A 26,685-nucleotide genomic window follows, 5' to 3' on the forward strand; every position below is an offset into this window, starting at 1 on the left:
AGCCCTTGGACCAACCTCTCGTTTCTACGGGCAGGTGTTCCCCTAGAACTGGTCTCCAGGCGTGTCGTGGTCACGACGGATGCCTCCAAAATGGGCTGGGGCTCTTTGCAACGGGCACGCAGCCGCTGGCTTGTGGCCGGGCCCACAACTGCATTGGCACATCAACTGCCTCGAGTTGTTGTGCAATTCTGCTCACCCTGCGGAGGTTTCGGCTGTTGATCCAGGGCAAGCACATGTTAGTTCGGACAGACAACATGGCAACGGTAGCATATGTCAACCGCCAAGGCGGTCTGCGCTCTCGTTGTATGTCACAACTCGCCTGCCGTCTCCTCCTCTGGAGACTTCAAGTCACTGTGAGTCACTCACATCCCGGGCAACCTCAACACTACAGTGGACGCACTTTCATGGCAGGCTACCGTAAGGGGAGAGTGGAAACTCCACCCTCAGGTGGTCTAGCTAATTTTGTAGTCGATTCGGACAGGCACAAGTGCACCTGTTTGCCTCCCAAGAATCCTCCCTCTGCCTGCTCTGGTACGTCCTGACCAAGGCCCCCCTCGGCATAGACCTGCTCGCACACAGCTGGCCCCCTGGCCTGCGCAAATATGCATTTCCCCCAGTGAGCCTACTTGCACAGACTCTGTGCAAGGTCAGGGAGGACGAGGAGCAGGTCGTCCTGGTAGCACCCTACTGGCCCACCCAGACATGGTTCTCGGACCTCACGCTCCTCGCGACAGCCCCCCCTGGCGAATTCCCCTGAGGAAGGACGTTCTTTCTCAGGGACGGGGCACCATCTGGCACCCGCAACCAGACCTCTGGAATCTCCATGCTGGCCCCTGGACGGGACGCGGAAGACCTAAGTGGCCTACCACTCGCGGTGGTAGACACGATCACTCAGGCTAGGGCTCCCTCTACGAGGCATCTGTATGCTTTGAAGTGGCATTTGTTCACGAAGTGGTGTTCTTCCCAACGGGAAGACCCCCAGAGATGCGCAATCGGATCAGTGCTTTCCTTCCTGCAGGAGAGGTTGGAAGGGAGGCTGTCCCCTTCCACCTTGAAGGTGTACGTTGCCACCATAGCAGCACACCACGATGCAGTCGACGGTAAGCACGACCTTATCATCAGGTTCCTGAGAGGCGCCAAGAGGCTGAATCCCTCCAGACCGCACCTTGTCCCCTCATGGGACCTCTCTGTAGTTCTTCAGGGTCTACAGTGAGCCCCCTTTGAGCCTTTTCAGTCAGCTGAGCTTAAGGCACTCTCCTTGAAGACTGCCCTCCTGACTGTGCTCACTTCCATCAAGAGGGTAGGAGAACTTCAAGGATTCGCTGTCAATGAAACGTGCCTGAAGTTCGGCCCGGGCTACTCTCACGTGATTCTGAGACCCCGACCAGGCTGTGTGCCCAAGGTTCCCACGACCCCTTTTAGGGATCAGGTGGTGAGCCTGCGAGTGCTGCCTCAGGAGGAGGCAGACCCAGCCCTATCGTTGCTGTGTCCGGTGCACGCTTTAAGCATCTATTTGGATCGCACGCAGAGCTTTAGAATCTCTGAGCAGCTCCTTGTCTGCTTTGGTACACGGCAGAAAGGAAGCACTGTCTCTAAGCAGAGGATCGCCCACTGGCTCATGGACACCACAACTATGGCATATCACGCCCAGGACATGCTGGCCCCGGTAGGGCTACGAGACCATTCTACCAGAGGTGTAGCGGCCTCCTAGGCCCTGGCCAGGGGTGCCTCTCTAACAGACATTTGCAGAGCAGCGGGCTGGGCAACACCCAACACCTTTGCAAGGTTCTACAACCTCTGGGTGGAACCGGTTTCATTCCAGGTAGTGGCACGCAATACAAGTGGATAAGCCCGGGATAGCCGGCCGGGTGTATCGCTTGCACATAGCACCCTCCACCTCTTTTGAGCTGAAGACGTGCGCCATTAATTCCCAGTAGTGTTCACAAACTTTGTTCCCTGGTTGACTTCCTCTGAGCCCTGTGGCAGTCGAGTCTTTGGAGAGACTCGCTGCCGGCCCAGTACACGTGCTAACTAAGAGTCCTGTTCTGGGGTAGGTGCTCCACATGTGGCAGTTCCCTGTAAGGCTAACCCCATGCAATGTATATCTTCCGCTAATTCGTTTCCCTGTTGGCAAACTGCATCTTCCTTGGGCAGAGCCCCTCTGCCCCAGTCTCCATGTTTGTAGTAACTCCTCCCCCATTGGGTAGGATCTAACTTGAAGACTCTCCACATGGTCGGAAAGACCATGTGACTTATTTTTCCACTTAAATATCCCCCCCTCTCTTTGGGCGAGGTGTGGTCTCCGCGGTGTCCTCCCCTTGGGAGGGACACCCCCCGACTAGACCTGGCGGCCCAGTCGGATAATCCCCCTTCTTTTTTAGGGAGTGGAAAAAAAGAAGGGGAAAAGAGGCCACGACTGGGTTAGCCTGTCTCTATCTTTGGGTAGTCGACTTGTCCCCAAAGGGCCGTTCGACACTCATAACTATGTTGGGGGAGGTTACGTGTCGACCTGGTGTGCTAGCTACGAGGCACACAGTGGTCTGCCCGTCACATACCGCCAGTTCACGTAACACAGTTCAGGAAGTTGTGGCGTTTCGTATAGGGACCCCTAGTGTCACTACATCGACACAACGTCGAGTGAGTGACAGATAGGGAACGTCATGGTTACTTGTGTAACCTCCGTTCCCTGATGGAGAGAACGAGACGTTGTGTCCCTCCTGCCACAATGCTGAACTACCCGCTGAAATGGCTAGACCTTGTCTCTGCTCCTCAGCATAAAACCTGAATGAGTCGTTGCATACCAGCTCCTTTTATACCCGTATGTCTAGGGGAGTGGCATGCAAATACCACTCGCCAATTTTCATTGGCCTTTTATCAAAGACCAGAAGTGTCTCGGGCTCCCAAGAGTGACCCCTAGTGTCACTACATCGACACAACATCTCGTTCCCTCCATCAGGGAACGGAGGTTACACAAGTAACCATGATGTTTTCTCACTGGTATTTACGTGATGGGACAGGTTGTTACTCTTGGTTAGAGATTAACCAGACAATGTTGTGGTATATCATCTAAGATGTGCACCAGTGTTATGGCGCTCCGCTCTGTCCTGGGTGAGCACACGTGAGGCGGTTCTGTGCCGCTCCACGAATTTAATCTCGTGCACAGAATAACAGAAGTGTTGCATTGGTTTTGGTTTAGTAATGTGCGCTGATACAGTATATTTACAGTGCTCCAAATTCACTTTCAAATTCTAATTACTCTATTAGACAAAGAGTGGTCATCTGATTGCCATGTAAAATAACCAATCACATTCATTTGTCGCATTTTCTGATAAAGTGTTGAGTGTGGCAAATGAAACATTTTGCGGTGCTTTATTAAAATGATACAGAAACTAAATAAACAATACAAACAAAACTATTTCTGAATTAAAACTTACACTGAACTGAAAGTGAAAATACAATAAAAACTAGTGACATTTTCAAAACCACAATAACCCATCTGCAGACCAACTCCTGTATTGTACATCCAATTCCTCCTCACATGACAGGACAATAATGGAGGATAAGCCCTATTCTTAAATCATTCAGTTACTGCCTTCAGAGATGAATGACTAAAAGGCCTTCATTAATAAGATTGATAATTAAACTCTTTGAATTGGTTTATACAATGAGTTACGCTTGGGAAAATTTGCTGAAGGTGTGTGACAATTCAAATACAAACACAATATGTTACCATATACTAAAATTCTCCAGCATAAGTAGGAAAAATATACTGGTTCATTGGGAGCTGGTGTCAGCAGCTCTCACAGTCTCTGTAGCCGCTTACTAAACACCACACCATATCATTATCATTTCAGAGTTTATACCTCTTCCACTCCATTCTGCTCTCCTGGATGAGAAGACAGACTTTCCACATGCTTGCATTTTTCCCTATCTCAGAGAGAGATAGAAAAAAAAAATGCTCCGTCGCTACTGAATTTCTAGCGCCACAGCAAAAGAAGAAAGTTAAGTTGTGAGCTTGCAGTCTGAATTGAATGTGATGAGATAAAATTACGCAAAAACAACATGTCTTTCTATTTCATTGTGTATGGCTGAACAATCCATCAAAATAAATTCGAAATCAAGATATGACCTTGTGTGAAAATTAAACCACAAAGGGCTATGATGTGATTTAATCAAACAGTTTGCACGTTATGCTCGTGCACAGCTCTGTTGAGTGAGCACATGTGAGGTGTTTCTGCGCTCACTCCACAAGTTTCATCTTGTGCACAGAATAACAGACGTGTTGCGTTGGTTTCAGTTTGGTAACGTGCGCTGACCGTATTTTATGTACATGATGTTTTAGTATTACAAATTGTATTCCCCCCAATGCATGTTAACTTCTACTACTTCGGGACAAGAATTGAAAACCACTAATCTATTCTAGGCAAATCTTCTTTTTATTAACGAAAACTAACACTACAACTAGCACTTGAACTCATCAAACTGTAACATTCATATTGTTTATCAGACCCGGTTCCAAAGGAGGACCTGCAATCATGAGCTTGGCCCACCTTGGCAACCAATCCCCCGTCCACCCCTCCAACTGTTTGGCCCACCCAGAGGGTTCTATGGCCCAGCTTAAATCTTAGAGCTGGAGCCGGGCCTGTTGCTTATGGTTAAACATACCACAATTATTATAACTCTTATACTACGGCCAAAGTTACACAAGAACATTTTGCATTACTGAGAATATACAATCTGAGTCAGATATTTCTCAATCATGGCCATATATGAGGACAAAAAAAGGGTTTTCTTGGTTATTTCACTACCTTATGTACCTGTCTTGTTGCTAAAGTTAATAATAAATTGTGTCTTTCTCTTTCTGCAGTTATTGCCTGGTCTATGTGTTGGCATTTTCCATTCCTAAAGGTAAGAAACTAACAAACAAACCACATTTATTTAAATAATGGCAAATTCATGCAGAAATGCCAAACTGTGTGTTTCCGTATTTTAAAGTTCTCTTGATTTTCAGTAACTCTAGGTGACATGGTCAAAGTTCAACAGTTCACTGGAGACTGTGCTGTCTTGCCATGTTCTTACACTGGAGATAAAAGTGAAGTTCACACAGTGCATTGGAGATACAATGACAAAAAGCCTGTTTATGAGATTAGTCCTGCCAGTAATTCAAAAGATGTAAAGCACAACATTAGAGCTGAATCTTTCCCTGATGAGTATGTAAATGGAAACTACTCCATAAAGATCAAAGAACTTGAACTTGCTGATGCCGGCCTGTACACTTGCTTCATAACTCCCGCAGACCATCATGTGAATGTAAATCTCACAATTAAAGGTGTGTAAGAACTGATTAACTTGAAGTTCTTGATTTTGAAGTTGTATGATTTAAAATGTGAATGTGGCAAATGTTGACCAAATTCAGTATTTATGCCATGCATGATGCTGTACAGAAATTATTAAAGGGTGCTGTTGTCTTTACCACAGAGCATTCATAATTTCAAAAGTTTTTGATTCTCAATTTTTATTATAAATATTATTATAATTATTTTTTGTTTTACAGAGAGACCAATAACTGGCTAAAGAAACCAAGGAACAAAAACAAGACCAGAGATTGCAATATTATTATTATTATTATTTTGTGCTTTTTATTTATATTAAGTAATGAGTAGTGACATATTCAATAGCGGCGGTCCCCATTCTTTTTTTTAAATTTTTTTTTATGTGAAAACAGGCCATGGAAATAACAGTATAACAGGAATATCATTTTATATTATTATTATTTTATATAAAGAAGAAACATACAGTCAACAGTTTTTCCCCCCATAGCTTACTGCACGCCCCATGCAAGATAGAAATATTTTGTCTTTTCCCTATATACTCTATGTGAAATCTGCTATAGAGAATTTCTGCCCACCAATCACATTTATTTAGTTCTATTTGTGATAAACTATTTACTGGAGAAATACATGTCATTTTATTTAGTTAGTTTTGTTAACTATCGATCAATGGCATACAACATGGAATAACATTTATTTAGAGTAACAGCGTCATTTAGAGATGCATGTTTTTATTCTCTTGCGTTGAGCTGAAGCAGTTTCTGCGGGCATCAGTGTGCTTGTGCTGGACCGCCTCTCGTGTGTTCAAACCGCCAGAGATTTGCAGCGACAGAGACTTTTCAATGGGCCGATGACGTTAGGCTTCGAGCATGCTCATTTTTTTCAGACAGTGTAACAGACCAGGATATGATGTCATGCGGGAGGGCTTCTGGTTTTAGTAAATATCAGTTAAAAAACTGCAAATAATATTATGTTAAAACTGTTAAAATATAATGTTTACTCACATTCCAGCAACAGTAAAAACACAAAGCTTTGAAATATGAACCCTTTTATTGAGCCAAGAGGTCAGTGTGTGATGTTTCGATCTTCTGTTGGTCGCGTGTCCTCTCGTCAACCAGATTTGCAGTTCAAAGTTCACCAAGCTTGAACTTTGGTACGCAGCATTGTACAAAATTTCTTAGCATGAGCTTGCATTTCCGGTCTCCCGTGTTCAGGTGCGTTTGTATGGGAGTGAATTAGGTGTAGTGTGACCGCCCCTTAAGGGTAAAACGACTTCCGGCGACACTAGTGACAACGACTGTTGGTGACAAGATGTGTGCTTGAGAAAAGTAGTGAAAAGTTGCATTTACTGCAAATGACAATCCACATTCCTCCCATTTTGTTTTGTTTTGTCTGTAGCCACATAAAACATATGAAGCATAGAAAACCACATCAGAAATGTTCAGCAGTATGACTGAGTTTGAGTCGTACATTGTTAGATTGATCTTGTTCTTGATATAATGAATTAAACACTGCTGCAGTTATATAAAATCTCTTTCCCCTGAAGAATGTTAATTTTTAGCAGCAAGTAAACTTATTTCTAGTGAAATTAGAAGGATATTTTAGTTTTACCAGCAATATATCTCATCTTTGCAGTCCACCAATATTGTAAGAGCCATCTGCGGTAGGAACGCCCACTAGCGACATCAAGCGATAAAAGCACTGCTTTTGAGTGGGGCTTAAGAGAGATGGCAAGATTTCAGGAAAAGCCTGCCACATTCCTGTCTATCTTGAGAAAATGCTAGTATATGCTGTTCAAAAATTTCTTTAGGCAGAGCTGCAAAAAATGGTCCGTTCATTTCAAAGTATCTAAAACTAAAATTCAACTGTTTTGCTACAAAACAACATTCACTAACATCCTAAGTTGATCTCGGGGAGAAAAAAACTATTAAAAAGTGTAGATCTTGCGATTGACTGATGAGAATAATGACTGCGATCTACTGGTGGGCACCGCTGTTCTATAGAATTTGTCATTTCTCTTACTATGGCTTCTACTTGAGCTTTATTTTGTTGTTAGGTTTCTCCACACTTTATGAAGTTTGCCTTAAATTCTGCTGTTACAGCATTAAGCCTATGCTCTCTTTTTAAATAATTTTTGTAACGAGTGATATTTATATCACTGACATAATAAGATATGTTTCTAGTAACATCTAGCCAAATGACTGTGACTTACAGAACCTGTTTAGGAATGCATTGTCAAGGCTGTATGAACATTCCCATCATATAAACAAGAACATTGTTATGTCCACATTATTATTGCTGGTTAGATGGAAGACTAATAAGACAATTGATCAAGCTCTGCAATATTTATCCACGTAACAAACTTTTTGTCCCTCTGTCCATGAACGGCTCATTTGTTGGGCTCACAAGCCTCTGTACATCCCTGTATTTACTGCACTATCAAAGATGTAAACATGAATGTAAACATAAAACTCATAAATCATAACTGATTATCAATTGTTAAGGTTAAAGGCTGTCACTTTAACACTTTCAGGAGTCTTTCTTGCTTGTGGAATACTTTTATTTTGGGGTTGTGTCTTTTGTGATTTCTGTCACTAGTGTGTTTCATGTCTAGAGAGACTATTCCCAGTTGTCCCTTGTTTTCTTCAGAGTTCTTAGTACAGAAGGAGTGTTTGCCCTATTGCCTTATCTGCTCTTAAATGTCAAATGTGTAAACTGAATATTCTGGTGAGTTTTGCTTCTATTAGTATCATGCTATTATATATTGGATCTCTGTTTAAGTTGCATTTTACTTTGTATCCCGAACAATTCTTCTGGCAGTTTTGGCTGAAATCTTCCTAGGTCTACCTGACCTTGGCTTGGTATCAAGAGATTCCCGAATTTTCCACTTCTTAATAAGTGATTGAACAGTACTGACTGGCATTTTCAAGGCTTTGGAGATCTTTTTATATCCTTTTCCATATTTATAAAGTTCCATTACCTTGTTACGCAGGTCTTTTGACAGTTCTTTTCTGCTCCCCATGGCTCAGTATCTAGCCTGCTCAGTGCATCCACGTGAGAGCTAACAAACTCATTGACTATTTATACACAGACACTAACTGCAATTTAAAAAGCCACAGGTGTGGGAAATTAACCTTTAATTGACATTTAAACCTGTGTGTGTCACCTTGTGTGTCTGTAAAAAGGCCAAACATTCAAGGGCATGTAAACTTTTGATCAGGGCCATTTGGGTGATTTCTGTTATCATTATGATTTAAAGGGGAGCCAAACAACTATGTAATAATAAATGGCTTCATATGATCACTATCCTTAAATAAAAGACAGTGTTTTTGCATGATCAGTCATATTTTCAAAATCAATGCCAAAATTTCACAATTTCTGCCAGGGTATGCAAACTTTTGAGCACAACTGTATATATATATATATATATGAAAAAAATCTAAATTGTGTCCTCACTTTGCATCAACTTTTTTTTATAGACTATGCCATGGTCAGCTATAATTCTGAGCACTCCTTTCCCACTTCCTTCTCATAGTAGATACAACAGTAGGACGCATTGTCTGGTAATTTTTATATTTGTATCTATTTCAGACAAACAGTGTTTAAGTCTCTCCGGTCACAGCTTAACATGTCATCTCATTGTGATCATTTCTGTTAAGACTTGTGGAATACTTTTGGCTTTATGTTTAGGTCATAGAGGCAGCTTTAACTGAGGGGAAAAAAAATGCCTCAAGTGTACAACACATGGTTAAGATGGAAAAATATTCAATTTTGTCAGCTCTGTTAGAATATTTTAGAATAGTGTGAAAACAGATAAACAAATTATAGAATGTATTTTATCACTTAACTCCTTTGAACAGCATTATTAGATAATTAAAGATTTTACACTGTTGTTGTATGTATCAAATTAAAATGGCATGCTTTTAGTGTGTCTGATGGAGTTGACAGATATTACAGTAAGATGTAAGTTAGAAAGTGAATAAATGTCAATTTTCAGGAAAAAATGTTTTTATAAAAACCTGTTCTGTTACATAGTTCGTTATCTGAGACCTTTGTCTATAAATGTATCCATTTCAAATTAATTTAGTATTAAAAAATAAAACATGTTTTGTCTCTTATGTCAAGAATCGGTGGCTTACTCTTTCATGAACTGTTTTGGGTTTCATAATTATTTATTTGACTGTATAAATGCTAGTTAATGGCAGGTTCCCATTGTGACAACTTACCCCATGTAGTGTGAGTACTAGAGAATGTTGTCGTACAAGGTCAATGTGAGTCAAATGAACTGAAATTTTGAGCTATAACCATGAAAATGTTTGTTTCTTTGTATAGCTAAGACATTACGGTATGTGGCTATACAAAAATGTACTTCTTTTTTTAAATAAACCCATAAACCCAAATTTTCACAAGTAAAATATGTGACAACTAACTCCTGTTCCCTATCTGTCACTCACTCGACGTTGTGTCGATGCAGTGACACTAGGGGTCACTCTTGGGAGCCCGAGACACCTCTAGTCTTTGATAAAAGGCCAATGAAAATTGGCGAGTGGTATTTGCATGCCACTCCCCCGGACATACGGGTATAAAAGGAGCTGGTATGCAACCACTCATTCAGATTTTCTCTTCAGAGCCAAACGGTCATGCTCATTGAGCTGAATTCCTACAGTTCATTCACCATTCCCTGGGTCACATACCCAGTGTGCACGGTCGTCAACACGACTACCATCCACGGGTTTTTCCTTGCAGGATTGGCGCTCCAGCAGTGGTCTCCCCGCCCCTGAACGCCCAGCTGTGGCACACATCTGCCCCCGATGTGACAGTCTCCACGGGTCATGAGGACAGGCCTCTTCCTCCCCCATCCCAGGCTGTTCCGAGGGTGGTCACAAGGAGCCAGGTAAGTGCTTCGATGTCCCTAGACTCAGCACGGCCACGATGTGGTGTGGCACTTCGAGCTTCACCCCGCCGTGAGGCCCCACCTGCCGGTACGTCCGACAACATTGTCCCCTTGGTCCCCCTTGCGTGGAACTTGGATGCATGGCTTGCGCTTTCCAACCCGTCATGATGGCTGGTCCGGACCGTCCAACTTGGCTACGCGATTCAGTTCGCCAGGCGCCCGCTCAGGTTCAGCGGTATCCACTTCACCTAGGTGAAGGACGAAAACGCTGCTACCTTGCGCACGGAGATCGCTACCCTCCTACGGAAGGGTGTGATATAACCTGCCCCTCCAGCCGAGATGAAGAAGGGGTTTTACAGCCCCTACTTCATCGTACCGAAAAAAAAGGTGGTGGGTTGCGGCCAATCTTTGACCTGCGAATACTGAACCGGGCTTTACACAGACTCCCGTTCAAGATGCTGACGCAAAAACGCATTCTGGCGAGCGTCCGGCATCAAGATTGGTTCGCGGCGGTAGACCTGAAGGATGCGTACTTCCACGTCTCGATTCTACCTCGACACAGACCCTTCCTGTGGTTTGCATTCTAGGGTCAGGTGTATCAGTACAGGGTCCTCCCTTTTGGCCTGTCCTTGTCTCCTCGTGTCTTCACGAAGGTCGCAGAGGCAGCCCTTGCCCCGCTAAGGGATTGCATTCGCAATCTCGATGACTGGCTAATCCTAGCTCACTCTCGGGACATGTTGTGTGCACACAGGGACTTGGTGCTCTCATACCTCAGCCGACTAGGGCTTCGGGTCAACTGGGAAAAGAGCAAGCTCCTCCCGGTTCAGAGCATCTCTTTCCTTGGTTTGGAGTTGGACTCACGAATGAGCACGCCCAGTCGGTGCTGGCCTGTTTGAAGGCGTTCAAACAGAAAACAGCGGTTCCACTGAAACTCTTTCAGAGGATCGTGGGGCATATGGCATCAGCGGTGGCCACCCCGCTCGGGTTGATGCATATGAGACTGCTTCAGCACTGGCTTCAGATTCAAGTCCCGAGATGGGCATGGTGCCGCGGGACACATCCTGTGGTCATCACGCTGGTCTGTCACCATCTTTTCAGCCCTTGGACTGACCTCTCGTTTTTACGGGCAGGTGTTCCCCTAGAACAGGTCTCCAGGTGCGTCGTGGTCACGACAGACACCTCCAAAACGGGCTGGGGCGCTGTTTGCAATGGGCACGCCCAGGACATGCCGCCCCCGGTAGGGCTACGAGCCCATTCTACCAGGGGTGTAGCGGCCTCCTGGGCCCTGGCCAGGGGTGCCTCTCTAACAGACATTTGCAGAGCAGCGGGCTGGGCAACACCCAACACCTTTGCAAGGTTCTACAACCTCCGGGTGGAACCAGTTTCATTCCAGGTAGTGGCATGTAATACAAGCGGATAAGCCTGGGATAGCCGGCCAGGTGTATTGCTTGCACATAGCGCCTTTCACCTCCTCTGAGCTGAAGACGTGCGCCATTAATTCCCAGTAGTGTTCACAAACTATGTTCCCTGGTTGACTTCCTCTGAGCCCTGTGGCCGTCGAGTTTTCAGAGAGACTCGCTGCCGGCCCAGTACACCCCCTTGGGAGGGACACCCCCCGACTAGACCTGGCGGCCCAGTCGGATAATCCCCCTTCTTTTTTAGGGAGTGGAAATAAAGAAGGGGAAAAGAGGCCTCGACTGGGTTAGCCTGTCTCTATCTTTTGGGTAGTCGACTTGTCCCCAAAGGGCTGTTCAACACTCATAACTATGTTGGGGGAGGTTACGTGTCGGCCTGGTGTGCTGGCTACGAGGCACACAGTGGTCTGCCCGTCACACACCGCCAGTTCACATAACACAGTTCAGCCAGTTGTGGCATTTCGAATAAGGGACCCCTAGTGTCACTACATCGACACAACGTCGAGTGAGTGACAGATAGGGAACGTCCTTGTTACTTGCGTAACCTCTGTTCCCTGATGGAGGGAACGAGATGTTGTGTCCCTCCTGCCACAACGCTGAACTTCCCGCTGAAATGGCCGGACCTTGTCTCGGCTCCTCAGCGTAAAACCTGAATGAGTGGTTGCATACCAGCTCCTTTTATACCCGTATGTCTAGGGGAGTGGCATGCAAATACCACTCGCCAATTTTCATTGGCCTTTTATCAAAGACCAGAAGTGTCTTGGGCTCCCAAGAGTGACCCCTAGTGTCACTACATCGATACAACGTCTCATTCCCTCCATCAGGGAACGGAGGTTATGCAAGTAACCAGGATGGTTTCCATAGAGATGCTATGATTTTGCTGTATTGAAAGTTTGTTCACCATCTTTTACAGATCATTGTTTGCCTATATTTGACCCATGATCAGTCATGATTGCCCATTGTCAAGTAAACGATCTCTGTGGGCTATTAATGTTATAAAACATATGAGAGTTATAAGTTACAGTTATAAAACATAACAGACATTAGCTTGTCATTGAAGAGTTAAAGACTTTTTAATTGTACACTATATCAACTCTAAAAATATATACATTATGGAGAGAGAAAGTATTTTTTATTCCAATTTATTTTATTTTCATCAAAATATGCATATTTGCAAATACAGTAGGAAGAAGCTGGAAACACAGAGGCCAGAATAAGGGCATCTTCAGGATAAAACAAAAAGTGAAAAATATAAAGTAACACATAACAATTAAAGTAGACATATAGTAGACAGTTTTTACGGCAACACTTAACAATAATGTTATATATGCTGTGTAAGGAATAATGTACAGTCATCTGGTTGTTATTGCACAATAAACACAGACTTATTACATGGATACTAAACAAATAAATAAATACCTTAACATAAAATGTTGACACGTTGAAATTATGTTATTATGTGAGAAGAAATAAATCCCTGAACAGCTAAAATCCACCTCCAGTTTGCGTTGGAATTCTGTTGGTGTTTATTTTGTGAAATGACCATCTGACTCCTCATTATCCAGCGGTTTACAAGACTACTTGCCAAATAAACAAATAAATGGACATGAAACATTGATTGGCATTGAAATTGTAATTATGTGAGAAGAAATAAATCGCTGAACAGCTGAAATTCTTCCACGGCTTCTGTTGCTGACTGCTCACAATGCATCTTATTACAAGACTACTTGCCAAATAAATAAATAAATGCACATGAAACATTGATTTGAGTTGAAACTCTTTTATTAGCTTACTTGTTGAGATCACAGAGTGATGCAATAAGAAGGAAAGATGACTTAGACACCCAGATGAGCGGTCTGATATGTTGATGTGTGGTGGTGTCACAGAAATATCAGACCACAAGATGGGGCCAATGACCAATCAGAATCAAGTATTCCAGATAGCCGTCTAATAAGTAAGGTATAATATAAAGTCAGCTGGTTGTTATCGCACAATAAACCCAGACAGGGTGATCAGGTCTTGTATCACCCTGAAGGGGTTTATTGTGTGATAACAACCGGCTGACTTTACATTATCCTGCTTATTACATGGCTACTAACTAGAGGTGTGAAGAGATCTCGTGCCACGAGATCTCGCGATATTAAAACGTGACGATATTTCTCGTTGAGGTGAAAAGCTGTCTCACGATATCAGCATGACGGAGTGTGAGGGTGAAATTAGCATAGAAGATGCCCCCACCACTTTTAAATCATTTGTGTGGCAGCATTTTGGGTACCCGGTAGAAACAAAAAACGGCGACAGAGTGACAGACAAGACACGAACAATATGTAAGCACTGTAAGAAAATAGTGCCGTACACCGTGGCTAACACGAGCACTAGTAAAGACACATACAGAACCACCACAGCTCTCAACTAAAATCAACCGCGCCTGTGAAAAAAACACTGAAAGGCCAGAAAATGCCAAGTCAGTTGAGTTTGTGGCAAAACCTTTTACAGTGCTTGCATATTGTTCTGTCTTTTATTGCATATGATAATTCATACTCAGAAAGTAGAACTGAAGTGACATTCATTACAAGATGATTAGTTAAAACATTTCAAAATGCACCTGCATTGTTTTGCATTTTGTGACTTTCAGTTGAATAAAAGGCTATTTTTCCAGTCATATATTCCATCATTGAAGATTTCTTAAAAATAGTGTTAAAATATCGTCTCGTTCTCGTGAACCCAATATCGTGTATCATCTCGTCTCGTGAGCTAAGTGTATCGTCACACCCCTACTACTAACCAAACAAACAAATGGAAATAAAATATTGATTTATGTTGAAATTATGTAATTTCAGAAGAAAGAAATGGCTGAACCGCTAAAATCCACCTCCGGTTTGCGTCTGAGTTCTTTTTGTATTTATTTTGTGAAAATTACTGTCTAACTCCTAATTATTCAGCCTATCACAAATCTACTTGCCAAAAAAACAAATAGATGGAAATGAAACATTGATTTGCATTGAAATTGTTTCATTATGTGAGAAGAAATAAATTGCTGGACAGCTGAAATTCCACCTCTGGTTTGCATCGGAGTTTGTTATGGGGGGCCTGGGTAGCTCAACGAGTATTGACGCTGACTAGCACCCCTGGAGTCATGAGTTTGAATCCAGGGTGTGCTGAGTGACTCTAGCCAGGACTCCCAAGCAACCAAGTTGGCCCAGTTGCTAGGGAGGGTAGAGTCACATGGGGTAACTTCCTTGTGGTCGCTATAATGTGGTTTTCGCTCTCGGTGGGGTGCGTGTTGAGTTGTATGAGGATGCCACGGAGAATGACGTGGGCCTCCATATGCGCTACGTCTCCGCGGTTACGCGCTCAACAAGCCACGTGATAGATGTGCGGATTGACAGTCTCAAACGCGGAGGCAACTGAGATTCGTCCTCCGCCACCCGGATTCAGGTGAGTCACTACGCCACCACGAGGACTTAGAGCGCATTGGGAAGTGGGCATTCCAAATTGGGAAGAAAAGGGGAGAAAAAAATAAATACAAAAATAATAATAATAATTTCTTGTTATGTTTCTCATTTGTAAGCTGCTTTAGATAAAAATATCTGCTAAATGTCAAAATGTAAATATAACACAAACTAACAATGATAACAATGTTAAATTATTAAATCTGGTATAATGTTAATTTCAACATATACTAATAGATTTTTTAAATTAAAAGTTGTATACTGTATGTTAAGTAAGGGATAATGTACAGTCAGCCTGTTGTTATCGCACAATAAACCCCGACAGGGACACCCTGAATGGGTTTATTATGTGATAACATGCCGCTGATTTTACATTATCCTGCTTATTACACGGCTACTAACCAAATAAATAAATACATGGAAATAAAATATAGATTTTCTTTGAAATTATGTAATTTGAGAAGAAAGAAATCAATGAACAGCTGAAATCAACCTCTGGTTTGCATCAGAGTTCTCTTGGTAGATTCTTTTTGTGAAATGACCATCTGACTCCTCATTATTCAGCCTATTACAAGACTACTTGCCAAATAAACAAATAAATGGACATGCCACTTTGATTTGCATTGAAATTGTGTAATTATGTGAGCCTTTAAAAATAAGTGTGTTTGATCATGGCAGCAGCTCATTCTTTAGCCAGCTTTGGAGTTGCATTGTTGGTGCCACGTTGTGTGAATGAAATGTAAGTTCTGTTCTTTCATTGCTTGTAATATTAGGTGTGTTCGACTTCATGCAGCGCTGCGCAGACCCATCGGTGACTGCCTTGAAGCAATGCATGGTATTTAGAACTGATCTGTCACCTTGAATTATGCCATCAGATTACCGTGAGAGCGAGTCGAAACCATCTGGCTGGCTCAGCCAGTGCAGTTTCTCCAAAATGGCTGCACAAGCTCTGATGATGACGCAGCTCATTTGCGATTGGTCAGAATCTCTGATGATGTGCGTTTCAAGGGCTGAGTTTGTAATGGCATACTACCATACTCATAATACTTCTGCCATATCAGTCTATGGCAGAAATAGTAGTATGGTGGTATGCCATACATTACAATTTTCTTATATCAGACTTTCTTCTTGTACACACAAGAACTGTATTTAGCAGCATGTAAGCTATTCAAATGAACAGTGTGTCTGGTTATTATATGTCAAATTCAAGCATCTGTCTATCTTAATTTTTATCGCATCCACTTCATCTGAAATAAAGGAAGCAAACATTGTGCAATTTGCCTTGAATGATGTAGGTTCATCACACAATGAGGAGTACAAAGTGTCCGGCTTTACAACTCTTTATCCATGCCTCCCCGACAGCAAATCTAAGATGAGGCGCAGTTGAACTTGAAAGCACATATTGTCTTTTGTCAATGAGGTAACAGCGTTAATGATGTATGTTTCCATTGTACTGGATGATATTGTTTGTAATCTATGTAGCTCTTTATACAATGATGACTAATTGTATTACAAGTAATTATGATGAAAATATTTATTAATACAAGCATTTATTTGTATTTGCACTAATTGTATTTTAGAAGACCAACAATATCATCAAAAATAACAATCTTATGTCCCATCAGTTAACATCTACAGCAAATTTTCTGTTAAAGTGTATTAGCATTGGTCAATTAATAGTTTATGCAAACAGATGTACATCTCATGGTATTTTGACTGACACCCCATTACGATTAATCCCCCCATGATAAAAAAATAAAAAAATAATAATAATTCCTTTGCATCCCCAAAATATTTTACGCAGTCCTTTCAGCTGGAATTGATTTACAATGGCCCAAGATCCACAGTTTGACCACTTCCAAGTATTACTTCACACACTGTCTTCAAGACGTACAAAACCTCCAGTCTATCTTGAAGATTTTAAGATGAATCCTGCATGTCCCATGCAATCACATAGATCCACCAAATCTGTAGCTCCAGTCCAGTGCGGTTCAGAGCATGCCCCAGTGTTTAACCCTTGCCAGTCCAGAGCCAGTAACACAATGATGGAAGAGCTGAGGCAGCTAAAGGAGTTTTTGTAGAATTGGATCAAAGTGTGAAGCAGCTCAGTAATAGGGTTAACCAGATGTGCTCTTCAGAAAAGGTTCAGACCTCAACAATGAGCAGTTGACAGTTATTTGCGACCAGTACTGCCAGTCCCTATAAGCATATTACGCAGTCTGCATAGGGCATCAACTCCAACTCTCAGAAACTCCACCGGCTGCCCTTACTGGGACATTATACGCTATTCAAGGACCCAACAGCAGCTACGGAACACAGACAATCACCTCACACAACGCATCGCACCCCACGTTCGACGATCGTGGAGCTCTGTATAGGGCATCAATTTGGCCAGTGGCGGCCCTATCTGTGCCTCCCTTGCCTAATGTAAGTTCCCCAGTCCAAACTTCCATGAATGAGCCTATAGCATTTTCAGCCCAGGTGCTACAGCATTACTTTTGTGAGTGCCAAGCTAAGTTAGCTGCCAATTAACCAGAAGTCACCAGGTCAGTCTAGACAGTCTTCCCTACAACCCCTTCCTCCGTTTGTGGTGCCAACCCCTCAATCTCAGCTGAACAGCCTCTTGAGTTCTCAGTTGAGTTTCTCAGATAATCAAACACATTCATGTGGGGTAAACTAATTCACAGTGAATGTCTTTCCATGTTGAAGCAACCATCTATGACCCAGAGTCCCTTTATTAGCCAGACAGCTAATCCTGTCCCTTGCTCACAGTCTCTTCTATTCAATGAAGGGTTATTTCCATCAGTTAACCAGTCCACCTCCCAGCCTGTTCCAAACATGTGGTCTGAAATGCAGCACCAGCCATCAAGTATGCTACTCATGCCTTGGTTTGAAGCACAACCATTGATGATGCATATTCAACCCATGCATCAAGTGTCATTCTCAAAATTCTGGTCAGCCCTACTATGCTAGGTCTCTTCAGTCCCACCAATCCCATTTTGGTTTCCTGCAGGCCAGGAGGGATATCTGACTCATAACCAATACCTTCCGGTCTTGAGTCAGGCTTCAAGTAGTATGTCACACTCTGCAGATCAAGTCAACCAGCCTGGTAGCCAGTTGCCTGTTTTGGCCATTTTCCAGGCCCATGTTATGACCAGTCAGTCACATGCACCCCTTTTAGTGTATAATAGCCATCCAGTCAGTTGTGCATGGCAGCCAAATCAAGTCAGTACCTCCAAGTAATATTACAGTTTTTTCTGCAGCCCATCCTTCTGTACAGCGTAACCAGCCATCCTTTTCCTAACCTACTTCCACAAGTCAGACCTAGCACTAGAAAAGCCTGTTATTCCTACCCTGGGCCCTGCTGATGGACAGAATTTTGTTCTTGCCTCAGCCTGTGCATCTGATGAATTTATTTTTGTTCCAACTCCAAAATCTAGGGTTGCTACAGACATAAAGAGTTCCCCTGGTCCTGTCTGGGCTGATCTTCTTTGGCCTCCTCCAGGCCTTGACCTAGTTTACCTAGAAAGTTCCCGTAGTCCTGTCCTGTTGATCCTCCTCAACCTCCTCCCAGCCTTAACCTGGCTGTCCTAGAGAGTTCCAGTAGTCCTCTTGCAGCTTATCCACTTCAACCTCCTCCCAGCCTTGCACTGGTCGACCTAGAGTTTTCTTAGTAATTTTCCAGCCGATAAAGACCTATTCCTATCCTGAACAACCAAGGAACAACCAAGGAAATCCTGTCAGCTCAAACTATTGTACTAGTCCTAACCCGACTGATACATGTTTTCCTGGTCCTGTTCTGCCTCTGCCAACTTCTTGCCTTCGGACTTTGCAGTACTCCCAGCTACTCGGCCGTTATGTCCTTCATCAGTCACGTAGTAGTCCCGGCGCTCAGCCCTCGCATCCTGCATCTGCCCCTGTCAGCGTAGAGAAGCCAGGGGAGCTGTGTGTGTGTGTGTGTTAAAAATACCAAGGGTTCACTCAAAACAAGGTGAGACTGCATTTAGCTATTATGCCACCCGCAGCTGGAACCATCTTCCAGAAGACGTCAGGTGTGCTCCAACAGTAGCCACATTTAAATCCAGACTGAAATTCTGAATCTGTTTATCTGTGCATTTATTCACTGAGCACTGTGCTGCACTTACTGATTGCACTGCATCATTATTTCTGTATTCTATTTCTTTTTAAATTCTATATCCATTTGAATAATTTTTACTTTTTTACATTTATCTTATATAAATAATTTTTATGTAAAGCACTTTGAATTTCCATTGTGTATGAAATGTGCTATATAAATAAACTTGCCTCACTGTGAATTAAGACAAATTTCCTTCTTGAAAGAAGAACAACATAAAACCCACATAGGTTTTAAAACACAGTTATTTTACTTCATAACGTTGATAACATTTTGCAAACAGTTTAGCTTGATAAAATTGTGCAAACAGTATATGGTCATTCTACGACCAGGGTTGGGGAGTAATGAAATACATGTAACAGGAAGAAGTATTTAAAATATAAAATATAATTAACTGTATTCCACTACAGTTACAATTTAAATCATTGGTAATTAGAATAGTTACATTCAAAAAGTATTTAGATTACTGAAGAGATTACTTTGCATTTTATTGTCATTTGTTTCATTTAATATTTAGTCCTTTCAGACTGGAAAACATTTATACATATAAATGATGCGATCCAAAGTGCATTTGAACAGCGGTGAAACACTTTCTTATGATGTGTTACATTCATACGAGCAGACAGAGAAGTACGTTTGAAGTAAGTTTGGAGCACAAGAAATAGAAATAAACCTTGTGTAAACTGTTAGCTTTACGCTAAGTTAAAATGCTATTTCTAGCCATTTTACATGCACGTGTTACCAGACACGATCATATTTTCTATCAAGAAAATTCACATTAGATCATAATTTATTTTTTTCTAGTAAGACCTTTGATATTAGGGCAAATTAGGGCAAAATCATATTCTTGATAATAATTTTTGTATTGTTTTCCTGTAAAAATATCTAAAAATCTTTAAAACAAGATCAGTTTGATTAATCTTGTTTTAGAAACAACACTGCATAAGATATTTGGGTTTTTCAGAGAATGTATTTTTAATGTGTATTTTGTCTTACTGTACTGGCAGAGTTTTTATAGTCAAAACAAGTGAAAAAATCTACCAGTGCTGAAGAAGTAATCCAAAGTATTTAGATTACATTACTGACCTTGAGTAATCTAAAGGAATACATTACAAATTACATTTTACAGCATGTATTCTGTAATCTGCAGTGGAATACATCTCAAACGTAACCCTCACAACACTGTCTACTACTATCACATAAGTCATATCACGTAACTACTTACATAAACATCTGGACTTGTGTATAACGGAACCTTATAACCTTATATAACCATATCTCCTTATGGTTCTACTCGTGTCTACACACAACATAGAATGGCAGTCACAACTAGCCTAGGTGCACTCATCCACTTTCATTCATTTCTGTTTTTGTTTTTTTTATTCATGGTCCAGTGCTCTTTTTTATCGTTAATTTTACTCGGATCAAACCTTTCTTCTCCGATCTTCACCGTGACCAAATCACAGCGGGAAAACAACCTTTATATTAATTGTATTTTTTATTATATTAAATCTCTTTTTATATTTATTTATTTATTTATTTTTAATTATTATTATAAGAAGTAAAATAAAGTAGCGGAGACAGGAAGCAGTATGGGAAAAAAGTGGGACAAATGGGGGAATCGAGCCCGGGTTGTCCACATGATAAAAAGCACATCCATAACATTTGTGTTGGGTCAAGACAAATGCTCTGAATCACTCATCCTCCACCACTGAAAATGGCTGTGAATCCTTAATGATCATGTCCACTTATCCCTCATCAATGTCCTTTTGAATGTCACAAAAACCTGAAATGGGCTGATTTGGAAATGGATATATTTTTTCTTGGAACATACAAGAAATATGTCTATATGGTCATGTTTGATTCATAACTTTGTTTGATAAGCCTATGTTTAATTCACTGTTTTTTCAGGTTTGGTAAAGAGCTTTGCTAACTCTACTGGGGGATCTACAAAAAGTTCCAAGAAACCTCAGAGTACAAAGAGTACCACCACAGACCTGGATGGTCCACGGGTGAGAACTTTATTTACATTTAGTAATTTAGCAGACACTTGTTTATTCATCCCAGTGGAACCAGGCCTTACCACAACATGTACACCTACTTTCTTCTACAGTCAACAGAAGTTGAATAAGGAGGTCAGTGGCGGCTGATGCCTACATTTTCATGTGGGGCTCTGAGCCAATGCGCGCGGGAAACAAATTTGCGCATACGCACGTTTTTGTTATGGAGGCAGATGGATTTATCAATAAATCCAAGTCCAGACGTAAATTGTGTTTTTCACTGAATTCTCTTTTATTCTTTATATTATTTATTGCCAATATTAAACAAATTACAATTTTACAAATGTGTGTGTTTATGTGTGTAGCGAAGACACCAGGCAGTAATGTTAAGGTCCATATGCAGTTTAATAAAAGTATAAACAGTACAACAAAGTAGCAAATCAAAGGGTAAACAAAAAGCAGGCAAGGGTTCGGTACACAGGAAGACAATACAAGAAAGGCAAACCAAGTAAATCCGAGAGACAGAGAGGTAATCCAGTAAACAGGCAATAGGTCCAAAAACACACAAGCAGGCTGGGAAATACGATGAACAGGCAGGAGTCAAAACACAGGGAAAACGGTAATGGTAAATAATGCTCAGAATTGCAGACTAGGCAGAACAAGACTTCGCACGGAATGTGTGTAAACAGGGAACTTAAATAGAAAAAGATAATGTGAAACAGGTGGGTGAGTAATCAGTCTGAGCGGAGGGTTATGGGAAATGTAGTTCGTGAAGGAAGGGTTAGTACTCTGGAGTTGGCAACCTCTGGTGGCATTCAGGAGAGATAGCAGGAGCTGCCGGTGTAACAATATGTGTGTGTGTGAGACAGACATCTTGTACAGGAATTTTGCCCTTCTCTCCTTCTGAGTGGTAAATTCAGGAATGCTTTGATAAAATGTGCCTATTCTTATCCACCTCTTCATTGTGCTTCTTACCCCGTGTCTGTGGCCTTTGTCCAGTTGCGTAGCTATGTTGACTCTGCCAAGGACTGCTAGCTTGACACTATTGTCCATATGTGCTTTTGTAAACTCATGTTTCTTCGTCCTCTCTGATAAATGTTTTAGGTCCCTTAATCCTAAAATTCCAAGTCCATGTTCCATCTGTCCCTGTCTTTTTAAAAAGTAGACATGGAAAGCAAAATAAGGCATTTGCATGACTACATCCAGCTAGCCAAGCCTTTCTGCTGCACCAAGTATGGGAGAGGCATCGTGTGTACATTTAGCTCTTTTCGCTAGCCTGTCAGGTTGATCTGGGCCAAGATCTTTTACCTGTAGTTTCTCCACCAATGTTCTCCTCTCAAATGGATTTTGCTGAAGAGATCTTATTGAATTTGGGGGCAGACTGGGCAGCTGAGATCCTGCTCCTGTGTCCACATTCATCATTGCTATAATATTACAGTCTATTGGCAGAGACTGTCAGTCATTCAATAAGACGATGATGAGAGGGAACGTGACTATGTCAAGAGTCCCAACTGTGCATGCTTGGGGTGCTTCTCTCAGCACCCCTCAAGCCATAATATTGAGGCCACTGATTGGCTAAATTGGCTAAATGTGAATATTTTGTGTCAGCATTGGTTGGCACTGCTCCACCAAGGGGTGCTGGAAAAAGTGCCACAAGCATGCGCAGTCGGTGGTGGTCGGGACTCTCAATGAGAGAAGGGATGAAAAGGAAGCGAATTTTCCCCCACATAATGATTGAAATTTTATATATAACACGTTATTATGCATTTTAAACACACACATACTTAAAATAAGTTGTAAAAAATTACTTAAAAATTTTTTATAAAAAAAAAAAAAAAGGTGGGGCAGAGCCCCAGCGCCCCCTATGGACCAGCCGCCACTGAAGGAGGTTATACACAGGCCCCGAGTAGAGGAGGTTGTGAGGGGATGCCATCCCACTTGTAGAAAGAAATGCAATAACCATCCCCTTTGTAAAATATTTTAATTCTCTACGTTTGATAAATAACAGACTTTAAATAACTGTGATTAGCTTGATCAGAATTATATTTCATCATATTTGGGGTTTCCAGATATCAAGAGAGGAAATCCCCCAGTCAGTTCTTAACACTTTCAGTTTGGAAATATTCTGCCAGTGTTTTTAGTTAGTGTTTTTAGCAATCTGGCAACCATTGGCGCATGAGCTCTCTCTCCACTGTAAAAGGCGCTGGTGTTCTGAAACACTGGCAAACAGGTATGTTGGACTTTAGAGATGGGTTGAAGCATCCTTCCCAGTGTTCACACGAAATGTCACTGAAGGTAATGCAAATTTTTGCTCACTTTCAAAAATGGCCAAGAGAACAAGGAAATCTTTTGACTTTCTTTAAAAAGAAGAGAATAGGTAAGATATTACTATAGAGCACAGTTACAACATGTACATGTTTTTAACTAAAACAATTTTGGAAGTTTTCACCCATAAAACATTTTTGGGTGTAGAACAACTTTCTTACACCACTGTTTGAGCATCCTTCATAGAAACAGCCCAAACTTCCATTACTTGTTCAGTTATTGGAGTGGAACAGATGCGTGTATGACTGTGAGTGAGCGATTGAGAGAAAACCTTTTTTATGAACTTGATGTGGATTATTCTTTACAAAATTCATCATAAAATACAATAACAGAGGGTAAAAGGTGCATATTATGGCCACAAATATGCTTTAGCGCCAAGAATCCTTGCCATTGATGCAGAATGTAAACATTACAAATTACACATAATCTACTGCATACAGTATATAAACTTTCAAACATCATCGAGTGGTTACAAAAGTTACTTTTACTGATCTCATGTGGATTCTATTCATAGAATGAGGCAGAAAGCAGGTTCTTTATATGCAGCATGGGAAAAATGCCAGCTGAAGTGATATTTTTGTCTTTTCTCTATAGTAAACATATTAAATACACAAGAGACTGTTTGGAAAATATAGAACAACCCAAATATTGCTGTAATCATTGATTTATTTACTACATTTTCCATCAGTCAATATGATATTTTTATGCTTTACACATAAGTTAAAAGGATAATACATCATGGTATGTGGAATTCCCTGTAATATTTACACAGTAAAACTGTGGTGAAATATCGAAGCTGGAGTGCACCTTGCTAATAATGTATATGTTGTCACGATTTAATAAGAAATGTAAGCAATAACATACATCGCATGAAAACAATACAGACTGCAAGGCCACCGGCGATCTTTGTGTACAAATCGACCACTGGTTATATATTATAATTGTTTGAACATTTTTATCACAGAAATTATTTTGCTTAGAAGCTTTTCAGTTTCATGGAAATGTTCAGTCAATGATGTTATGAAATATTTTGTGCTTTGCAAAGCTTTTTCTATGTGCAGTACAGTGTATTGGGACTTCTGATGTTGACCATTTGGGGTGCTCTTTTAACTGTTGACATAATCAGACTAGAAGACAGACTGTTTGTTGGCTTTTATAGTTTTGCTCGCTCTCATTATTGCTCGTTTGCCAATGATTACCCATCCACGTGCTAATGGTGGCACACATGCCTGTGGTTGCCGACCCCTCATTTAGATCTAAACAAAAGAGAAAAAGACCACAAACAAAGAGTATCATTGTAGAGCAGACAAACTGCAATGCCACTTTCTATTTGTGGTTAGGGAAATGGTGAGAACCGAGATACATACATGTATAAAGGCATGAGATAAACTCTGCAATTGGTTTAAGGTTAAACCTCCAGTCTAGACAAAAGTAAAACTCATTAGCTGCCGAGTGACCAAACCAATGGAACACTTTCTGGTTGAGTTTAAGTTAAACTTCTTTCTTTCTTTCTTATGTGAAACATTTTGTTAATTTTTTAGTAATAAAGAAGGGTAAGACCAAAAATCATAAAGCAGTATGATTTGCAGTAGAGGATCAATATGTTATGTCCCACACACTTGACTTGCTCTAGAAATAAGGGGGAACCAGCACCCAATACACAACACACAAAAACTGTTGACCAGCATTGCTGGACTTTTCAACATGGTAAACTTAACCCACCTCATGTATTTTTACATTTTTATTTAAATTAACTTTTCTAAGCAATATGAATTACAGGGACAGTTGGAGAGTCCTCACAATTTAACAAATGTCAGGATTTATGACATTGTGATGGCATTTTTGTCCCCACAATGTATGTAAAAAACATTTACAAACTCATCAGCCAGCATGCAATGCAGCACAAAGGGAGAAATTGTGAAAAAAAAAACAAAAAAAAAACAAACATTTTTTGCAATTTATGGTGACCACATCTTCAAGCTTCAAAAGGACACAAAAGTATAATTCAGAAGTCTAATAAATTATTGTATGTGACTCATGTCTTGATCTGAAGAAATAAGATTAGATTTGGTGAGAAACAAGCTGAAATCTAATGTATTATGTAGTAAAAATGTTTACTGACCGTTATTCTCCTGTACGTGTTCATGAGTCTGCAAGCGAGCTTTAGAGTTCTTGCATATGAGGTTATAACAACACAGGGGTGAGTAAACAATGACTGAATTTTTATTTTTGGGTGAACTAATCGTTTAAAATACATACATATACCATATGAAGAATATTGAATGTAAAGCATCTAAGAACTTTATACATCCATAAAAACATGGACATTAAGAGCATTGTCATCATACAACTGCTTGTTTAAGAGTTCAAAAGTTATACAGTACAAAGATCATGAGACAAAAGCCATTTAGACATTTAGCTGATGTTTTTGATCAATTCTGATTAATTGATCTTATAAATTAATAAATGATCAAAAACGTGACTCACTAAGATTAAAAGATTGTTGTTTAAAAACAACAACAAAAAGAGCCAAGATATCCAGTATGACATTGTGGAATATCAAAATTATTTTCATAAAAAAGAGAGGTCATCAGGTCATTTGTACTCTTGTGTACATTATTTGGGCAGCTGTAGAGCAGTATAGGTGCTGTGGACTTGACAGGATCAATATTTTTTATGCATCTGAGAAAAGTACACCTCAGTATACTGAAAGAGCAATGGGGAAAACTATTAGCATATTCAGCACAGGTGTTTCATAATACAAAAATGCTAGAATTTGCTTGAATAATAGCACAAGACTCTCCAATAAATATCTGACATTTCAGTAACAAATGACCAATTATCACATAATTCAAAGAATGAAATAATTTACCTGTAATTGCCTGTAATCTATAACTTGTGTCTGTTGTAGATGTAGATGATTAGTATCCTGAAGATGTGATTGCTCTCCAGATCTTTTATTTCCAACAACAAAAACTAAGAATTAAATAAACAGTGAATTAAAATTTAACACGACTAAAGATTATGGATTTTCATTTCCAAAATTATCATATTAATTAGGGGAAAGACTAACTGCCAAACTTACGACAACTTTACCGACCTACCAATTCTGTACCAATATAATTTTTAAAAAT

The 26,685-nt window shown here is 40.9% G+C and overlaps 1 protein-coding gene across 5 annotated transcripts in view; it reads right to left on the reverse strand.

Moving 5' to 3' along the window:
* LOC127438202 (uncharacterized) overlaps positions 1 to 26,685 on the reverse strand; it is an 85,541-nt gene that overhangs the window by 50,985 nt on the left and 7,871 nt on the right. The window contains exons 4-5 of one of the 5 annotated variants that reach the window (XM_051693608.1): positions 26,424 to 26,527; positions 24,625 to 26,257 (exon numbers count right to left, since the gene is read on the reverse strand). The exons of the other annotated variants lie outside the window; for them this stretch is intronic. Coding sequence (XP_051549568.1) covers positions 26,216 to 26,257; positions 26,424 to 26,527 — 146 coding nt within the window. The 3' untranslated portion in view covers positions 24,625 to 26,215. Of the gene's footprint in view, positions 1 to 24,624; positions 26,258 to 26,423; positions 26,528 to 26,685 lie in introns of those variants that run through there. 5 annotated transcript variants of the gene reach the window in all.

This window comes from Myxocyprinus asiaticus, chromosome 49 (genome assembly GCF_019703515.2).
Source record: "Myxocyprinus asiaticus isolate MX2 ecotype Aquarium Trade chromosome 49, UBuf_Myxa_2, whole genome shotgun sequence".
In the NCBI taxonomy this organism is placed as follows: Eukaryota; Metazoa; Chordata; class Actinopteri; order Cypriniformes; family Catostomidae; genus Myxocyprinus; species Myxocyprinus asiaticus.